The 17500-nt window shown below is 40.9% G+C and overlaps 2 protein-coding genes and 1 pseudogene across 2 annotated transcripts in view; 2 read left to right on the top strand and 1 right to left on the bottom strand.

The window, feature by feature from the left end:
- Window positions 1-17500, top strand: part of LOC145488507 (polycystin-1-related protein-like) — a 51843-nt gene that overhangs the window by 3691 nt on the left and 30652 nt on the right. Inside the window, exons 2-8 of the mRNA XM_081467388.1 lie at window positions 127-190; window positions 1793-1807; window positions 2817-3185; window positions 4245-4445; window positions 5295-5709; window positions 7931-8537; window positions 8662-8847. Coding sequence (XP_081323514.1) covers window positions 136-190; window positions 1793-1807; window positions 2817-3185; window positions 4245-4445; window positions 5295-5709; window positions 7931-8537; window positions 8662-8847 — 1848 coding nt within the window. The 5' untranslated portion in view covers window positions 127-135. The remainder of the gene's footprint in view (window positions 1-126; window positions 191-1792; window positions 1808-2816; window positions 3186-4244; window positions 4446-5294; window positions 5710-7930; window positions 8538-8661; window positions 8848-17500) is intronic.
- The window catches only part of LOC145486721 (uncharacterized), a 48897-nt gene that overhangs the window by 26850 nt on the left and 4547 nt on the right, over window positions 1-17500 (top strand). The window contains exon 2 of the mRNA XM_081465435.1: window positions 16114-17500. This exon is cut by the window's right edge and continues 4547 nt beyond it. Within this exon, the coding sequence (XP_081321561.1) occupies window positions 17209-17500 (292 nt within the window). The 5' untranslated portion in view covers window positions 16114-17208. The remainder of the gene's footprint in view (window positions 1-16113) is intronic.
- Window positions 9629-13237, bottom strand: LOC145487190 (uncharacterized; annotated as a pseudogene).

The following is a 17500-nucleotide window of genomic DNA, read 5'->3' as shown; positions in this document are numbered from 1 at the left end:
CGTCAACTCCAATTTAAACCGACTACTCGCAACTGGCAACTTCAACTCGCAAATTCGTAACTCGCATTCTTCCCACTTTCAAACTTTACACCAAATTAAAACACAGTGTTGATGTGGTTTCTGCAGGTATAAAAGATGGTACCACTGTTATTTCTACAAGCCATTGTTGTTTTTGGCGCAGCACAGATAAGTAAGCCATTTGCTTCTTTAGTCTTTCTGCGATTGTGTTTTAACACTGTGTTCCCCGTGGCCGTGATCGTTAAGTGTAGCACCCTGCCGGCTGCTGTAACAAACTGATGGTCCATGGCAAATTTGAACGCCTGTGGTTTAATGTTTGTCTTGCCTTAGTTCAGTGGTGCGTTGTAGGTGAAACAAGGAACAGAGACGTAGTAAACAACTAACTATATTTCTGCCATGTGCTATCGCCTTTAAATGAGCTAGACATTCCTAGTTTGCAGCATCTTACACATATATCATGACAAGATCTGTGGTAAAGCAGAATTCTGACGAATACAATGGAAAATGCAGTATAATAAAATTGTTTCTTTCAAACGTTCAACCGATATAGTTCTGCCGGATAGAGTCGTTCTTTCGGTGGAGCATCCACAGTTAACCCTTTGAGGACCAGATTTTCCCCAAAAAAATACCGTTTTTAACCGTTTAATCAGCTTTTTTGGCTGCCCTGACGCTAAATGGGCCTAAGTTTTGCTAAAAAAAAAAAAAGCTATGTTTTACCAGATAGATAGATTTCCCGAAGATTAGGTACAAAATTGTGCAATATTTCATTTCGTTGCATGTGCATAAGCCAAAATTTGGACCTTGATCAATTATAGGCATAGTGGACCATTTTACCAGCAGTTTTCCACCAAAACTGATAACGTTGTTGTTCAATTTGCTACGTCAGAATGTCGTCGATATCCAAAATCGACCCTTGTACGGAAAGGTCCATCCTAGCTCTACTGCTTATCAAGAATATCTGATGACATTTAAATTGAAGACGTCACGAGTGGTACAAAGAGCACGACCATTCATTACGGGTATAGGCGTAACTGGGCTCAAAGGGTTAAGCTGACCATGTAAAGGCGTCTCTCTCAATAAATACTCATGCATGGTTTGTTAAAGCGATTTTAGATCAAAAATAATGCTACTTTGACTTTTTGAAACGCAATTAACTGCTCCCAACAAAGGCTTAACAGAGTCTCTAACAAAGGTTTTGAAGAAAAGAGGTCGTCGACACATAAGCTTCGGCCCTCTATGGTTACCCTGCCGGTTTCTGGGCCCTTCAAAACCCAAAGGGTATAGTGAGTCGGACAAGACATTAGAAAGGAATAACCCACATAGGCTTGTCTACATTCATGTCATGATAATCTTCAAACAAGTCCTTTTTTCAGTCGCGACTGATTTCCTATCAAGTTGTTATAAAACAGATTAGGCATAATATCTACAATGGAACCCTCGCCTCACGGCCTCCCCGTTTGATACGGTCACCACGTTAATGCGGCCTGGTCACCCCGTTATTACGGCCTGGTCACCTCGTTATTACGGCCGCTTTATTCTGGCCCGAGCTTAAGCCCAGTCGGTCGTTGTCTTATTTAAAGAGCACCTTTAATACGGTCACCCCGTTAATACGGGCAGATTTTTGTGGTCCGTTGGTGACTGGATTAACGGGGTTCCACTGTAGAACGATATCTAAGAACAAATATCAAGATTTGAGGGTTTTACTACGAATTTTTCTGAATTGATCAACTTCGTTTGAATTTGAATTTAATCCAAACTTTATGATTATTTTCAGCACCTACCCGCGGAGGTAAGTATAATATCTAGAAAGATAGTGGATTTGTCCAAAGTCGGCCGTTCACGCTGGAAAATTATTCAATACTTTTGTTTAATTTAATTTGCTGCATTTCCTCATTCGGATTATTAAGCATTTGTTTTCTGAGGTCAGCAGAGTAGAATAGAGTATGTTTTCGTGTTTACAAAAGACTGCAATGATTCTACGACCCTTTTATTAGTAAGAGAAAAAAGTACTCCTCAAAATTAATAGTGAAGCGAAAAAACTATATAAGGTTATCTAATGATATTGGTAAATATAATATTTTTGGACAAAACAGAAAAGAATAAGCAAATATAGATCAGATACCGTACAATAATGAATCACATCGGTAATTATTGTTATTTTTTCTTATGACTGTAACCTCTCTTGCTGTAACTAACTGGTATGGTTTTACTTGAAGTGGATGGTTGCACAAATTACGCAGTCCTGAGTGAAGCAGACCGCGCTCAAGGAAACGGAGAACCGCCTCATGACAGAGACGATAGTAGCTTGGTAACGGGTTGGTATCGTTTTCAAGGAGCTGCCGGGGATCAGATGCCGGACAAATGTGTACTCAAGTATCGCTGCGGTACCGAGCGTCCAGGTTGGCTTAATGGTGCACACCCGACAGTCGCTGAAGGAGTGGTGACACGTCAAGTCTGTTATAGTGGTTACGATAGCTGCTGTCATTGGAATAAGATCATTCAAGTGAAGAACTGCAACTCTTACTACGTGTATAAGTTACAGACGACATCTTCGTACTATCGCTATTGTGGAAACGCCGGCGCTGGTAAGTTGCATTGATCAGTTGTGTTAATAGCCAACCTGAATGGCTGAAAATATACCATGAGCCTAGAATATGTTGACAAACCTAGAATGTCGGACAAAATAAGAATAAATAAGGTAATATAACAAACCTGAACAAAAATAAAGATAAGATACCCCACAAAAAGGAATATAATTTTGTCATAACTCTAACTAACTGGTATGTTTTCACTTGAAGTGGATGGTTGCACAAATTACACAGTCCTGAGTGAAGCAGACCGCGCTCAAGGAAACGCAGAACCGCCTCTTAACAGAAACGATGGTGACCTGGTAACGGGTTGGTATCGTTTCCAAGGAGCTGCCGGGAATCGGATGCTGGACAAATGTGTTCTTACGTATCGCTGCGGTACTTCGCGTACAGGTTGGCTTAATGGTACACACCCGACAGTCGCTGAAGGAGTGGTGACACGTCAAGTCTGTTATAGTGGTGACAGTGACTGCTGTTATTGGAATAACATCATTAAAGTGAAGAACTGCAACTCTTACTACGTGTATGAGTTACAGAGAACACCTTCGTACCATCGCTATTGTGGTAACGCCGGCGCTGGTAAGTTGCATTGATCAGTTGTGTTAATAGCCAACCTGAATGACTGAAAATATACCATGAGCCTGAAATATGTTGACAAACCTAGAATATCAGACAAAATAAGAATAAATAAGCTAACATAACAAACCTGAACAAAAACAGAGATAAGATACCCAACAAAAAGGAATATAATTTTGTCATAACTCTAACTGGTTTGTTTTCAATTGAAGTGGATGGTTGTACAAATTACACAGTCCTGAGTGAAGCAGACCGCGCTCAAGGAAACGCAGAACCGCCTCATGACAGAAACGATAGCAGTCTAGTAACGGGTTGGTATCGTTTCCAAGGAGCTGCCGGGGATCGGATGCCGGACAAATGTGTTCTCGGGTATCGCTGCGGTATTACGTATCCTGGTTGGCTTAATGGTGCACACCCGACAGTTGCTGAAGGAGTGGTGATACGTAAAGTCTGTTATAGTAATCGCAGTGACTGCTGTGGGGGTAGTAACATCATTAAAGTGAAGAACTGCAACTCTTACTACGCGTATGAGTTACAGAGGACATTTTTTTTTCGCTATTGTGGTAACGCCGGCGCTGGTAAGTTGCATTGATCAGTTGTGTTAATAGCCAACCTGAATGACTGAAAATATACCATGAGCCTGAAACGTAATCTTCTACACACGCACCTTGCGCCTGGTAAAAGGTGTAACTTGCCGAGCACACCCTGCAAGTGCACTGTTCAAATATTCGACTTCTCACTGGCAGTTTACCCACCTTCCCCCCCCCCCCCCCGCCCCCTTAGCCTTGGGTAATAAACAACAACAACAACAATTTATTTCAGTATTCCCATATATGGGTACACGGTATTACCTAAAATATAATACAACTAAAACAATGTAACTAGCAGTGAAGGGGAATACAAGATAGACATAAGCGTTATTAGTAACTAAAACATTCACTCTGCATGTTATTTTGTGATGGGAATAATGACTATCATAATAAGGCGATCTAAGAAGTCAACATCCCAATTGTAATTAAAACATTATATATTTTTTGAAATGTTCTGATCATAATTTTGCAGGCTCGTCAAGTCATCCTTTAATATCAGCGCCCTCAGCCATTTCATCATCCTTTTCAGTCTCTCAGACAACACTACTCAGTGTGCTGCCAGCAACATTGACACAGAGGATCTCAGCAACAAGTGCAATGAATACACCGAGTATAAATACATCACGAGCTACTGCATCACGCTCGTCATTACTTGAAAGCAGTGTAAGTCAAGGTAAGGATTGAGCTTTGTTGTAAAATTACACTAAGATTATGAACGTTCCATTTCTCCTACTGCCACACAGAACCTGACGGGAAGATATTTGGCCCTCGGCTATTCTAATATATTCACGTCCCTCAATGCAAGCGCCAGCCTGGCTATTCCACTCAGTCAATGAGTTCATATGTTTTTGTTCATCACAGTGTATGCAGAATTTAAACTACATAATATGACTACAATTCTGCGCATTTTTTCCGTGGTTTTATTGACATTTTTATCTATGATGTGCATTTTAGATATCTGACATAGTAAAGCAATCTCCCTCCAAATATGTGAGTATCACCGGTATCACAAAAGCGATGTATGCTCCAAAACATCGATGGATGACACTTTAAAACTTATTTTTTCACACTCAAATTTGATTTCTACAACTTTTAACTTGATCCATGATGTAAAACAACAATTTTATTAGAGAAAGCATTACTGATATCCGCTTGATATTTTGCTCCTAAAAAAGCACCATAAGAGATAGAAGTCCCAAGTAAAATTTCCCAGCGTACTTGCAGAATTATTTTCTGCGTGATACTTATCAACACAGCCTAAATTGAAAGTAGATATTGTTGTCTTCTTGCTTGTCTGTATTTTGTTTTTAATTCTCTTTTCTCAGATATGTTTCAATTATGTAAGTCGAAAAATTTGCTTTTTCAATTTTGCTTTTTTCTGTTTTCAAGAACTTTGCAGGCTGCAATAGCTAGATCTTGACTCTGGTGCCTTGTTTACAGTACAGGTGTATGTGTCTTTATGTTTGATACAATACATACGATATGTGTAAACTAATGAAAGCTGTTATTTGATGGTGTTTAGATGGAAAGCCCATCCAAAGAAAACCAAACCTCATAGCTATCATCTATGGTGGTGCCGAAGTAATCCGAGGACAAAACGAAAACATCACGATGAATGCATCACTTTCCTATGACCCGGTTGTTGGACTTGGTAACTACTCCAGGATGAACTTCACCTGGCATTATGGTGAGATCAAAGGCAACTATTCTGGCCTACAGACAGTGTTGAGAGACTCCTTCACAGGAATAAGCCAGTCAAATGTTCATTATATTGGGAATGATTCTGGACTTGAAGTTACCATCAATACTGCCTCTTCCATGTTCCAGGACCTGACGACCTTAGTGGTTAAACTGGTGGTGACAAAAGATCATCGCAACTCAAGTGATCATCAAGTTATACACTTGAAAAAAGGGGATCCCCCTCAAATATCTCAACGGTATGAAAGTTGTTTCATTGTTTATCAACCCTGTCATTTCCCCCCTGGTCTGCAGTCTGCATTTGACCCCCGGTCTGAGGTCTACAGTCTGCAGTTTACACTAAGAACTATATTGTTGATTCTCTTCTCTGCATTATTATATGGTACAGGTAGTGGCAGATGCCCAGTAGATAACACCATGACTTCAAACCAAACAAAATAACCTAAGTGGCTATTAAGTCCAATTGGAGCATAGATAGATAAATTAGCTATTCAGAAATAAACAGAATTGAATAATTAATAAAACATTAATTTATTAAAATGCCACTGTACACCTGAGAGCGATGCATTAATTAACAGCACGTGCTACAGAAGACACAAGAGACATACATGGGATGTTAACAGATTTTTCAGTTACTTTATTTATTTGTTATTATTATTTTTTTTTTTTTCAATTTTTCACGGGTTACTGGTGATCCCAAACCAATGCTTGTCACTGGTTCTGGATGCAATTGGTACCTTGGATCACTTAAGTACTTTTAGTTATTATTTCTTCGTTTCCTTGAAACTTCTTTTGCCACTAACCGGCAAGATTCTTGATACTAATGTTAGAATAGCATGACATCCATGAGAAGAAAGAGCCACTTATTAGCACGTAGCCATGAAATAAACAAGTGCAGTTACTCAAAGATTGTGTTTAAAAATTGAGTAAATGTAGTCAGGAGATGACATAATCGATAATAGTGCCGTTTTTTGTAACTGACTTGTATATTTTAGCAAGACGTTTCGGCTAACTCTTAAGCCTTCATCAGTTGAAAAAACCGCTTGATGTTACGCGCGATTTAAAAACTTTTTAAAATTGAAACGTTGCGCGTGCTGTATGCGCGTGGCTCGAGAGAATTTTAAGTGCGTGCTAAGCACTTGTAGACTTCAGGGATGACTATGTGATCATTCCCAGCGTTCGGGTCTTTTACAGACATCCGAGCTTCTAGAAAAAGCCTCTGATGGTAATGTGCCTCATGTCCGATGACTTCAACGTTTTCAGAATCCATGTGATGATGACATTCGTGAACATGGCACACAAGTTTGGAGTTATGATCGAACATCAAGACAGCCTTTTTGTGCTCGGAAACCTATATCTTCAGTGATCTTTCGGTCTGGCCATAGTATAGAAAATCACACTGACTACAATTGATTTTCTACACTACTCCAGATGATGGAACTGCCGTGCCGTGTGGAGTTCAAGTGGAGGTCTACAGAAAGCCAACACATACAGACCGCTACCTTGATTTTCTCTCTCACCACCCCTCTGCCACAAAAGATCAGTGGTTAACTCGTTACTCCTTCGTTCGAGAAACATTCCCTCGACGAGTAAAGGGAAACGCGAGGAAACGTGACGAGTAAAAGCGGTGCTTCGAGAGAACAACTACCCCTCTCGCTTTATCAACGAATGTGAAAGAGCACTGTCAACAAAACCAACTAAGCCTACCACATATGGTTTTGTAGTACTTCCTTACGTTAAGGGCGTCTCCGAAAGAATTGGTCACTTACTAAAGCAACAAAGTTTACAAGTTTCCTACAAGCCGCAGAGAACCATCAACAGTCTTTTTCCTCGACTTAAACAGCAGGATGAAACCGACAGCCCATCATCTGGAGTAGTGTACAGAATCAATTGCAGTCAGTGCGAGTTTGTATACTATGGCCAGACCGAAAGATCACTGAATATGCAGGTTTCCGAGCGCAAAAAGGCTCTCTTGATGTTCGATCATAACTCCAAACTTGTGTGCCATGTTCACAAATGTCATCATCACATGGATTCTGAAAACGTTGAAGTTGTCGGACATGAGGCACATTACCATCAGCGGCTTTTTCTAGAAGCTTGGATGTCTGTAAAAGACCCGAACGCTGGGAATGATCCATAGCCGTCATCTCTGAAGTCTACAAGTGCTTAGCATGCACTTAAAATTCTCTCGAGTCACGTGCATACAGCATGCGCAACGTTTCAATTTTAAAAAGTTTTTAAATCGCGCGTAACATCAAGCGGTTTTTTCAACTGATGAAGGCTTAAGAGTTAACCGAAACGTCTAGCTAAAATATACAAGTCAGTGACAAAAAACGGCACTTTTATCGATTACTCAGATTGTTTGTTTGTTTCATATGATAGGTCTCTCCTCCTTCCTAGAATATAAGCTGTTCAAAGGCAGTATACATGAAATAATATTTATTTTCATTTGATTTTCAGATGTATAATAAATTGTGAACCTAAAATCAGTCCATCAGTTAAACTAAGTATCCAGTCACAGTGCTATGGACCGCAGTGCTCCGACATATCCTCATACCAATGGATACTTTATGAACAATACCCATCTGCCACAAATAATGACACTGTTTGGAGGAAAATACAAGATTTGCAACTTATCACAACTACATCCCTCGATTCTAGCAGTATTGTAATCAAAGAGGACTCCCTTGATGGCGGAAAGTACTACCGGCTGGTAGTGTTTGTTCAAACTATGGACGGTCAACAAGGAATGAGTGCTCGCGACATCTCCACTTCATCACCACCTACAGGGGGGACATGTTCCATCACTCCATCAAATGGCACCTCACTGAAGACTGTTTTTAACCTGAGCTGTAGTGACTGGCAAAGTCACAGCATCCCCCTGTCTTACTTGTTTCAATATCAACTACAGAATGGTCTACATGGGCTGTTGTACTACGGCTCTAGTAATGGTGTTAACTCATGGCTGCCATCTGGAAAGCTGTCTTGGAATTATACTGTGAAGTTCAATGTCACAGTGACTGATACAAATGGCGTGTCTGCTCCAACGGTTCATCTGTCTGTGCAGGTATAGTATATCTTTGATTATATTAACTCTTGCATCACATTGCATGCATATTAAATGGCAGGTTGTCACTTTTAACAACCAGTACCGGTATGTTGTCACATATTGCACACGAATGTTTCTGTAGGTTGAACCATTTACAGATCTAGGGCTCTTGAGACCAGATCAAATCAGCAAACGTATAACAGCAAATGACAGCGAGTTTAATAATGCAATCAAAGATGGGGATCTCAGCAAGGCAGAACAGATAGCAAATGCAGTCCTTCGAGCAGTTTTAGAAGATACTACAATGAATTCAACAAAAATATCCGAGGTAATGAACTAGCTTTCATTAAATTGCTATTTATTTAACTACATGCAGTTTTTTCTGCACCGTAGTTCAAAAGTTATCATTTCATCTAGACTATGAGTAGTCTCTGTCTAATTAGTCTTGCTTTGTCCGTCGAGTGTGACGCGAATGAGAACCGTGAGAAAAAATGGCTGCGTGAAATCCTGTTGGCAAGAAGCGCTTCTCGACCCACGGATTTTACACGACCAGTTTTTCCTTGCGGTCTATTCATGGTCTCGCTTGATGGACTAAGTGAAAGACGAACTACTGGTAGTCTACATATGATGAGCATAAATTTAATTATGAGTTGAGTTCTGTTTCTGTACATTTAAATCAGATTCACACAACTTCTACAGTTGTTACAAGTTGCAACTAGTACAGGTATTTCACAACTTGATTGGTTGACTGTTTTTTGATCCTCTCCTTACCTTGCTCTATATTGATGACCATGTGGTTATGAACATTTGATTTCCTTAAACAAAGTAATCTCTGTTCATCATGTTCAAACATGAGGAAATCAAAACTATATGATTTGTTCAAAACATAGCCTGTGTGGAGACGTCTACTTTCACAAGGGAACAGTGAGGTCTGTGAAGCCGGGCACGTTTCCTGACAATTTTGCTGTTGTCTTTTCACTGTTGGCTTCCAAGCTACTTAGCTCTATTCTTGTTTCTGAGAAGGGTAATGGTAATGGTAAAGGTAACTTAATTTATACACGGTAAATCCTTCAGCAAAGATTATAAAATGATAAAAGATCAACTTGTTATCCCTAACTAAACTAACTGACCTAAACTACATACTTATAAGAGCTGCTTTCCAAGGATGCCGTGTTTAAACTCATTCAAAACTGTGGTGATGTATGTTAAGGTTAAAATCATGTAAAGATGTTTTTGCATGAAGGTCACTGGATAGGCTATTCCACAACCTGGCTCTGCTGCAAGAAAATCCTTCTATAAGTAGTTGCATAACAATCTTATTTATGTATTAATGGGCTAATATAAATATAGATGTGGCCCGCCTTGATTAGCCCAAGCTACCTGCGGGTTCACGCTGTTGCTATTGTCAAGAGCCAAAGCCACTGTTCTGAGACTCATCATTTCCATGGCTAACAGCTGGTTGGTACACATTCTTGAAAAATGACAAATTTCTTGTGACTGTGCGATTCTCGCCTTCGGCTGTGATCATACTGCCCTTGTTGCTCACAACAGTCATGGGGGTAGGATCACACACAGTTCCACCTTTTGATACTGAAAATGGTCTCTTGAGCAGCACAGCCTCGCCAGGGGAGTTGTTGCAAGGTTTCACATAGGCCTTGTTGTCATCATGAGCTTTCATCTTGAGCTTCTGTGAGGAGTCGCTTCGCGTACGATCTCAGCTACAGGGTCAATGTGATTGGCTTGTGGTAGCTTGTTGCGAACTGGCCGTTTCAGCAACAGTACAGCGGGGGCAACACCATTGGTTGCATGGGGCTTAGTGCGATAGTTGCGCAAAATGGCTTGCAGCTCCTTTCTCCAATTTCTCCCTTCTACTTTGGCTGCTTTGATGCATTTCTTCAACGTTTTCACAAATCTCTCAACTTCTCGATTAGCCCTTGGCCAGAGGGGAGTAATCTTTCGAAGTTTAAAACCCAGCACACACGCAAACTTTGTAAATTCTTGTCTATTAAACGGCGGGCCATTATCAGATTTGACTACATGGGGAGCTCCAAATGTGGAAAATAACTGATGCAACTTGGGAATAAACAAATAAATAAATAAATATACATTCATATAGCGCCATTTTCCATTAATTGTCCATGGCGCTTTACAATACTTTACCAGACGTAGATGACACTGGTTCAACGAACGGAAATCTCGAGTAGTCATCAACCACTAGGAGTAAGGTCTGACCATCCATATGCGCAAAGGCCACACTGACTTCATCAAAAGGGCTGTCAGGTAATACTGACATCTGAAGCGGTTCTCTTGTGTAAACTGGGGTAACCACTTGACACGGTAAGCAAGCCTTGATCTTCGTTTCTACCATCTTGTCCATGCATGGGAACCACACCTTCTCTCGCAGAAGAGTCTTTGTCTTTACTATGTCCAGATGGCGTTCATGAGCAATGTCAACAATTCGTTCTTGCAACGTAGCAGGTACCACAAGGCGATCAGATTTCAACAAAACAGTGTCTGTACATGTTAACTGCTCTTTCACTTGCTCATAACGTGACAGTTCAGATAATGATACATCAGGAGGGGCTTTGTGCCAGCAGCCAGATGACGGCAGACATGATAGCTTGAAGCATTGGATCCTTTGCTGTAACAGACTCTATCTCAGACAATGTCACTGCTTTCGGTACAGCACTCCTTGCGACAAATGAAATGTGTTCCTCAGATTCTACATCATAGCTGTGAGATTCAGGATCTCAAAATGGTGTCTCGACTCGTAGCCGGCTGGGTTGGAGGCACCGGGGCGGTACTCTACAGTGAAACGATACTGTTGTAGCTCCAAGAGCCAGCGCTCGATCCTGGCAGATTGTTTGGAGGACGGGTTGTTGAACAAAGACACCAAGGGCTTATGGTCAGTGATGACCTTTAACTCTTTGCCATACACAAACAGGTGAAAGCGCTTGACTGCCCAGTAAATTGAAAGAGCTTCACGATCAATTTGGGGATACCTTGCCTGAGTGGGAGTAAGCGGGCAACTTGCATAGTGCAGCGGTATCACTTCCTTACTCGACTCTTCCTCTTGGGTTAAGACGGCGCTGCTGTAAACTGATAGGGCTACCATCGACGAAGATGGAAGTAGGTTTCTTTGGGTCGAAGTATCCCAAAGTGGTCTTGGTCGATAACGCTGCTTTCAGGCGTCTAAAGGATAACTGTTCAAAGTCCTTCTTGCTCAAAATGTTCACCGTCGCCCTTGGATCTGCCATTATGCAGATTGGTGTGTCCATTACCTTGACCTGAAATATGGGTTTGGCTGTTTGGGGTTTCTGTGCGCCAGTATTAAAGGTGTATTCTTCGCTACTATCACTTTCAGCAGTTGCTGGGGTTAAAGTCGAGCTTCGTCATCAGAAGGACCTTTACTATCCACAAGTCTGGCACGGTGCTTGCCTTTCGAAGGTTTTCGTGGGCGCGTAGCTTTCGAATGATTGATGGGTTTACTGCGGTATACTTTAGAAAAGTGATTTAATTTGCCACAGTTCATACACTTCTTGCCTTGAACAGGACACGTTCCTTGGTGTGGTTAACTTCCACCACATAGACCACATTTAGTGTTGCGAGAGCCAAGCTTGGGTGGACCATTGGAACTCTCCTCTCGATCGCCACTTGTCTTGTTGTTGCTACGGCCAACTGCGTGCGATTGTTGTTTCTCTATCTCGCTGGTTTGCTCGTGTGCGGTCCCCATTGAGCGAGCAGCCTTAAGCAGGCCCTTCAGGTTGAGGTTTTGCTCGATGGCTTTGCGTCTCAGGCGAACTGATGAAGTGCCTTGAATTATTTGCCGCTTTATTTCCAACTCGGTATTGGCGAACTCACATTTGCGTGCGAGCAGTTGAAGACGCGTGTAAAACTCAGTGATGTTCTCACCAGAATTTTGCGATTCCTGACGAAAGATGTACACGTGATGATCAACACAATTCTGAGGTTTGAAGTAATCGGCGAATGCTTTAACAGCAGTTTTGTATTCATCACTCTCTTCGGTCGGTTCTGCTACGGTAAGAGTTTCGAACACATCGCAGCTCTCTTTACCAACATAATGCAGTAGCCTTGCTTTCTTTCGGGATGCTTGGGTAATGCTCATCGCAGTGAACATGTTGTTCAAACGCTTAACATACGGGTACGTGCTGTGTCTCTCAGTTGAAGCTCAAACTCTGGAAAGGTCGGTAGGTTGATCGCTGTAGCCGTAGTGTAGGTAGGGGTTCCTGAAGACTGCGAAGGTGCTGAGGTCGATGAAGGATCCGATTGACATCCGAAAACATCGAAAACACAGTCGATTGGTGATGTGTTTTCTTGGTTGGTGCAGCGCTTCAAACCCGAAGATTTTCGTCTGCAATTACAGCGATCCCATCCTCGTCGCCATTGTAAGGTTTTCCTTCAGTGTTAACTCAAGATGCACAAGATAAACGAAAGATTTTAATGCGTTCTCAATCACCAGTCACATAGATCGCCATGCTGGCTGATAAGATCATCCCATAGTCCTTAGCGATACGCAATATGCAAATGAGCATTACACAATCTTTTTGCAAATGTTCTGTATATGACATTCCCAGTTCATATTTTGATTGATGTGCACACCAAGAGATTTCGTAGATGACACCTGCTTCACTGGATGGTGATTTATACTGAAAGAAGGAATTTCAAGAAATTTTGATATCTTCTGTCTCGACGCAACTAACATTAACTCAGTTTTTAAATGGGTATGGTGTGCTGCGTTATTAAGTGGAGTTCAAATGAAGTGTTATTAAGAGGAGTTTAAATGAAGTAAAGGTATCCGTGTCGAATCCGTTTGACTACGGTGTGATAACAAATATTTATAGCTCATAGCTAGGTCTACATGGTTTCCAATTTAGTACCTCTGTTGTGTAGTTTGGCATAATTACATTTTGCTTGGCGGTTTCCCTCCGGTGATCGATAACTCTCTAGAGCAGAATGCTACAAATAAGGGACTGGACACCGTACATGATTTCCCTATAGGGGCCTGGCACTAGTTTATAAGACCAGTGAGTTGTTCTTGTGTTATCTCTTCGTCCTTCTTTAGCAAGAATGATCGCTTTGATTACCAAGTATTTTAGTAAAATGGATGGATTCCTATTAGCCACCATTGTCAACAGTATTCTGTCTTTCTGCTACCAAGTGTCGTGAAAAAAACAGCACTCAACCGGACGTGTCAAGTCATTAAGAAACATACCAAACACTACACCACATATTAAACACCACATAAATAATGTCGAGTATCTTGTGTTGAAACACAGATAGCCAATCTATGGCAAGCCGTTTGTAGCAAAATTAAATCCTTGCAATATATGTTTAATCCTTTAAATAACGGTTTTATTTAAAGAGAAAAAGGCATTCAATCCAATGGTAAATAAAATTTTTGGTTCAATTCAATCTTTTAATTTTTATGATTCAATCCAATACCTGGAATATTGATTCAATCCAATACCTAAAATATTGATTCAATCAGGAGCCATAATCGGGGACGGAGACCGTAAGTCTCGGGATACGCGCGCACCTATGATATGGGACAATTTTTCTATTTTTAGAACAAATTGCGCCATCCTGACGTCATATATCCGCGCGGATTCACGCACATGTCGGGGGCTCTCGCGTGGATGTTGTCACGTTGCGTGATCAAATGGTGAGAGTTGAGAGATTCTCTTGCGTATTTTTCACAGCGATGACAGGGAATAAGGCAGGGAATACGAACCAGGGCGCTTATATGTAGTTTAATGCTCTGAGCTAACGGAAAAGGTGGGTTTTTCAGGGTCGAAAACAAGACTTCAATCTCTCGCTGGGAATGAATAATAAGATCTGCTCACGCTAGTTGTAAGCTTACGCGTATGTTTTTGCGTTTGTTCTGACTTGAGACTATAGCAAGAAAACTCTCTACTCTGGTATCGAGTTAATTTGTGAGTTTCTCAAACAATGGCTCATCATAACCAAAACCTGTTTTGACGGTTTCTTATTGTTTCTGCCTGTTTGGTGAGTTTGCAAAAGTTTTTGAAAGGAAAGTCTGACGCGTACAATTAGCTCATTTGCATAGTGCAGCTCGTGCACTTTCAAGTCCGAGTCGGTGTTTTTAATTGTCAACAAATCTTGACAAAGATTTCTTTCGTTATCTTTTGTGCTGAGACGCTGTAACAAATTTCACGAACGTAAAAAAAGGCTACTAACAGCATGTGTGTTTCTTCAACATAAGCATAGTGAAGTTTTACACTGCGAAAATGAAATTAGACAAGGAGTTTTGATAGCTCGATCAACAAAATCGAAATCGTTATTCCAAGTTGATTAAAGAAGGCGTCATAGTAACTTTGCTGATTATTTCTGCTTTATTCACATATTTTCAGCTTAGCTCTTAATATGTTATCAATCTTAAACATATTTAAAAACTATAGAGTTATTGTTTGAGTTCGATGTACGCTTTCACACGAAAGTGCGGCGGAAGTACAATTTGTCATGTTTACTGACTTTACAAAACACGCATCGGCGGGCGCTCTCTTTCATCGACAACAGAGAATTTACTGGATTTTTACACGAATAAAACTGAGCAGTATCTACGGACGTAAAGTCATTGGGCCTTGATGAAACATCAAGCGTTGCTTACAATTCAAGCGAAACTCAAACTAGCAATTATTTTGCTCTACTTTTCGGTCGCGATAGACTGACAAATTCCTCGCAAGCGTGTGGCAAGAGGAGCTAGGAAACTCTGAAGTCCTGAAGCTCTGCTATATCTAAATATATCCAGCTAGTTTTTTGCTGTGTAATGGAAAAGCTGTTAATCTTCAACATATGTGAAATTTAAAGTGGAGTAATGTACTGCTCATGTAAAAGAAGCATTCGTCGGAACACAACTTGGTCAGCGATATATGTAAGCTTACAGCGGAACATACCTAAACTCGACACTGTCTTACTTCACTCAAACTGGAGCAGCTTACGACGAAAATACTTAAGCAAAATTCCAACAGACGTAAACGCGTTGAGTTGTGGGCCAAAAACATGAAAAATTTCGGGAATTTCGGACGCCATTTCCCCTGCGCGACATCCGCAAAAATCCTCGCAGCATGTACGCGCGTGTGCCGCAGGCGATGGCGCAATTTGTTCTAAAAATAGAATTATTGTCCCATATCATGGGGACAACCCCAATACTAGAAATGGCGCGCGCTTACGGTCTCCGTCCCCGATTATGGCTCCTGATTCAATCCAATACCTAAAATATTGATTCGATCCAATACCTGGAATATTGATTCAATCCAATACCTCAAATATCGATGCAATCTTCCTGGGCCGAGCGCGGCCAACAGGAACGAGAGTAACTGAGCACTAGAGAGCACTGAAAACATGGCGGGCGAAGGAGAACTAGATTTAGAAGTTGAGTTTCCTAAGTTTCTTGCAGACATCTTGGATAAAACGGAAATAATTTTTGAGAATTTTGACTCAGAAGTTGGAATCATGGAAGACCATTTCGTAAAATTCCTGTTGAGGTGCTCGAGGAACTTTGAGGACTAGGATTCATCTGGACAACGATAACAAAGATGATGGGAGTTTGGAGATGGACAATGAATGAGTTGCCAGTAATCGGATACCCGTGTTTGCGAAAAGAACTCTGGGATCGTTAGGGGGCAAACATTGCAAGTCGCTAGAAGGAAATTTATGGCGAAAAGCTGTTTCGACGCCCAAAAACATTGTTTTGGGGAGAGATCAACGCTTTTTCGCCTTTGTTTTATCGCAAATGGATTTTGGCAATGTTGATACATGGAAAATGTAAGTTTTTGTTTGAATAACCGTGAAATAAGTGATAAAATTTACCGATAAACTCCCTTTTGCTTGCGTGAGGTTTATTGTGAAATACGTTGAAGAGAATATTGAAATTTCAATACACGCCTTGATTTGCATGTTCATTCGCGTGTAAAAAAAAAAAAAAAAAAAAAAAAATTGAATTAATTATCGTCGGTAATTGCGAAATCGCCTCGACCACGCGTGGCGGGAAAAACAAGTCATGTGACTTATGTTTTAAAAAGAAAATCTTATCATGTAACGGACATTCGAAGTCAAGTCAATCAACAGTCGCGAGCAAACATCAAGATAGCGATCAAAGGGATCCGACACCCAGGAACACAAATTGTAAGTTTCGAAATCGTTTGTCGCTTCGATTTAGAATGTTGTAAATAATAATTTATCTTGTAATTATTTCAATTTCAGTTGACTACGATGTAACCACGGACGCAACGAGCCGTGTCTCTAGTTCAAATAAATCTGACAACGTTTGATCCCTGGTGGGCTAATTTTCAAAGTAAGTAGCGCCTTTAACCGCAGGAGCGAACCAGTCAAAATTTGTCATCGAAGATTACGCCGAATCGCGAAATTATCGACAACCGCCGAACTTCGTATCACAAGTTCAAGTTGAGCCGTCACAGATTACACCGAATCGTCGTGCATGCTCTCGAATTACACAGGATCTTCATCAAGATTACGCTGAACTGTCTTTGCTAAGGACAAGTAAGAATATCTGATTTGTTTGACATTTTCATTTCATTTTCATCTTCATTGCTGGATTACCAAATCAAGGACGACGACCTCGCTGGTAGTAACATCGCATGAAAACGAGGCTGGAGCTAAAGCCTACACAAATTGAATTCTTCTCAAAATGCCGCCTAAAGTAGACGTCAAAACCCTCGCAGGAAAGATGGAAAATTCTGTAAAAATCCTGTACGAGTTAATAGAAGAATTTGAAATCATTTTCTCGGTAAAACCAGAAGTGAAAACACTTGAAACAGCTTTTAATCAAGTGGAGACAAGATACAGGCTTATCAAAAAGCAGCAAGAAACCATTTTAGACAGACTGGTTGATGATAGCACTGACACTGACGAGGAACTCTTGTTAACAACCAAAAAACTTGGAGACAAAGTCAAGGCTGACTTTCTTCAAATTGCTTTGA

This window comes from Orbicella franksi, chromosome 5, assembly GCF_964199315.1.
Source record: "Orbicella franksi chromosome 5, jaOrbFran1.1, whole genome shotgun sequence".
In the NCBI taxonomy this organism is placed as follows: Eukaryota; Metazoa; Cnidaria; class Anthozoa; order Scleractinia; family Merulinidae; genus Orbicella; species Orbicella franksi.
The sequence above is the reverse complement of the archived record's forward strand: the minus strand, read 5'-3'. Positions and strand labels throughout refer to the sequence as shown.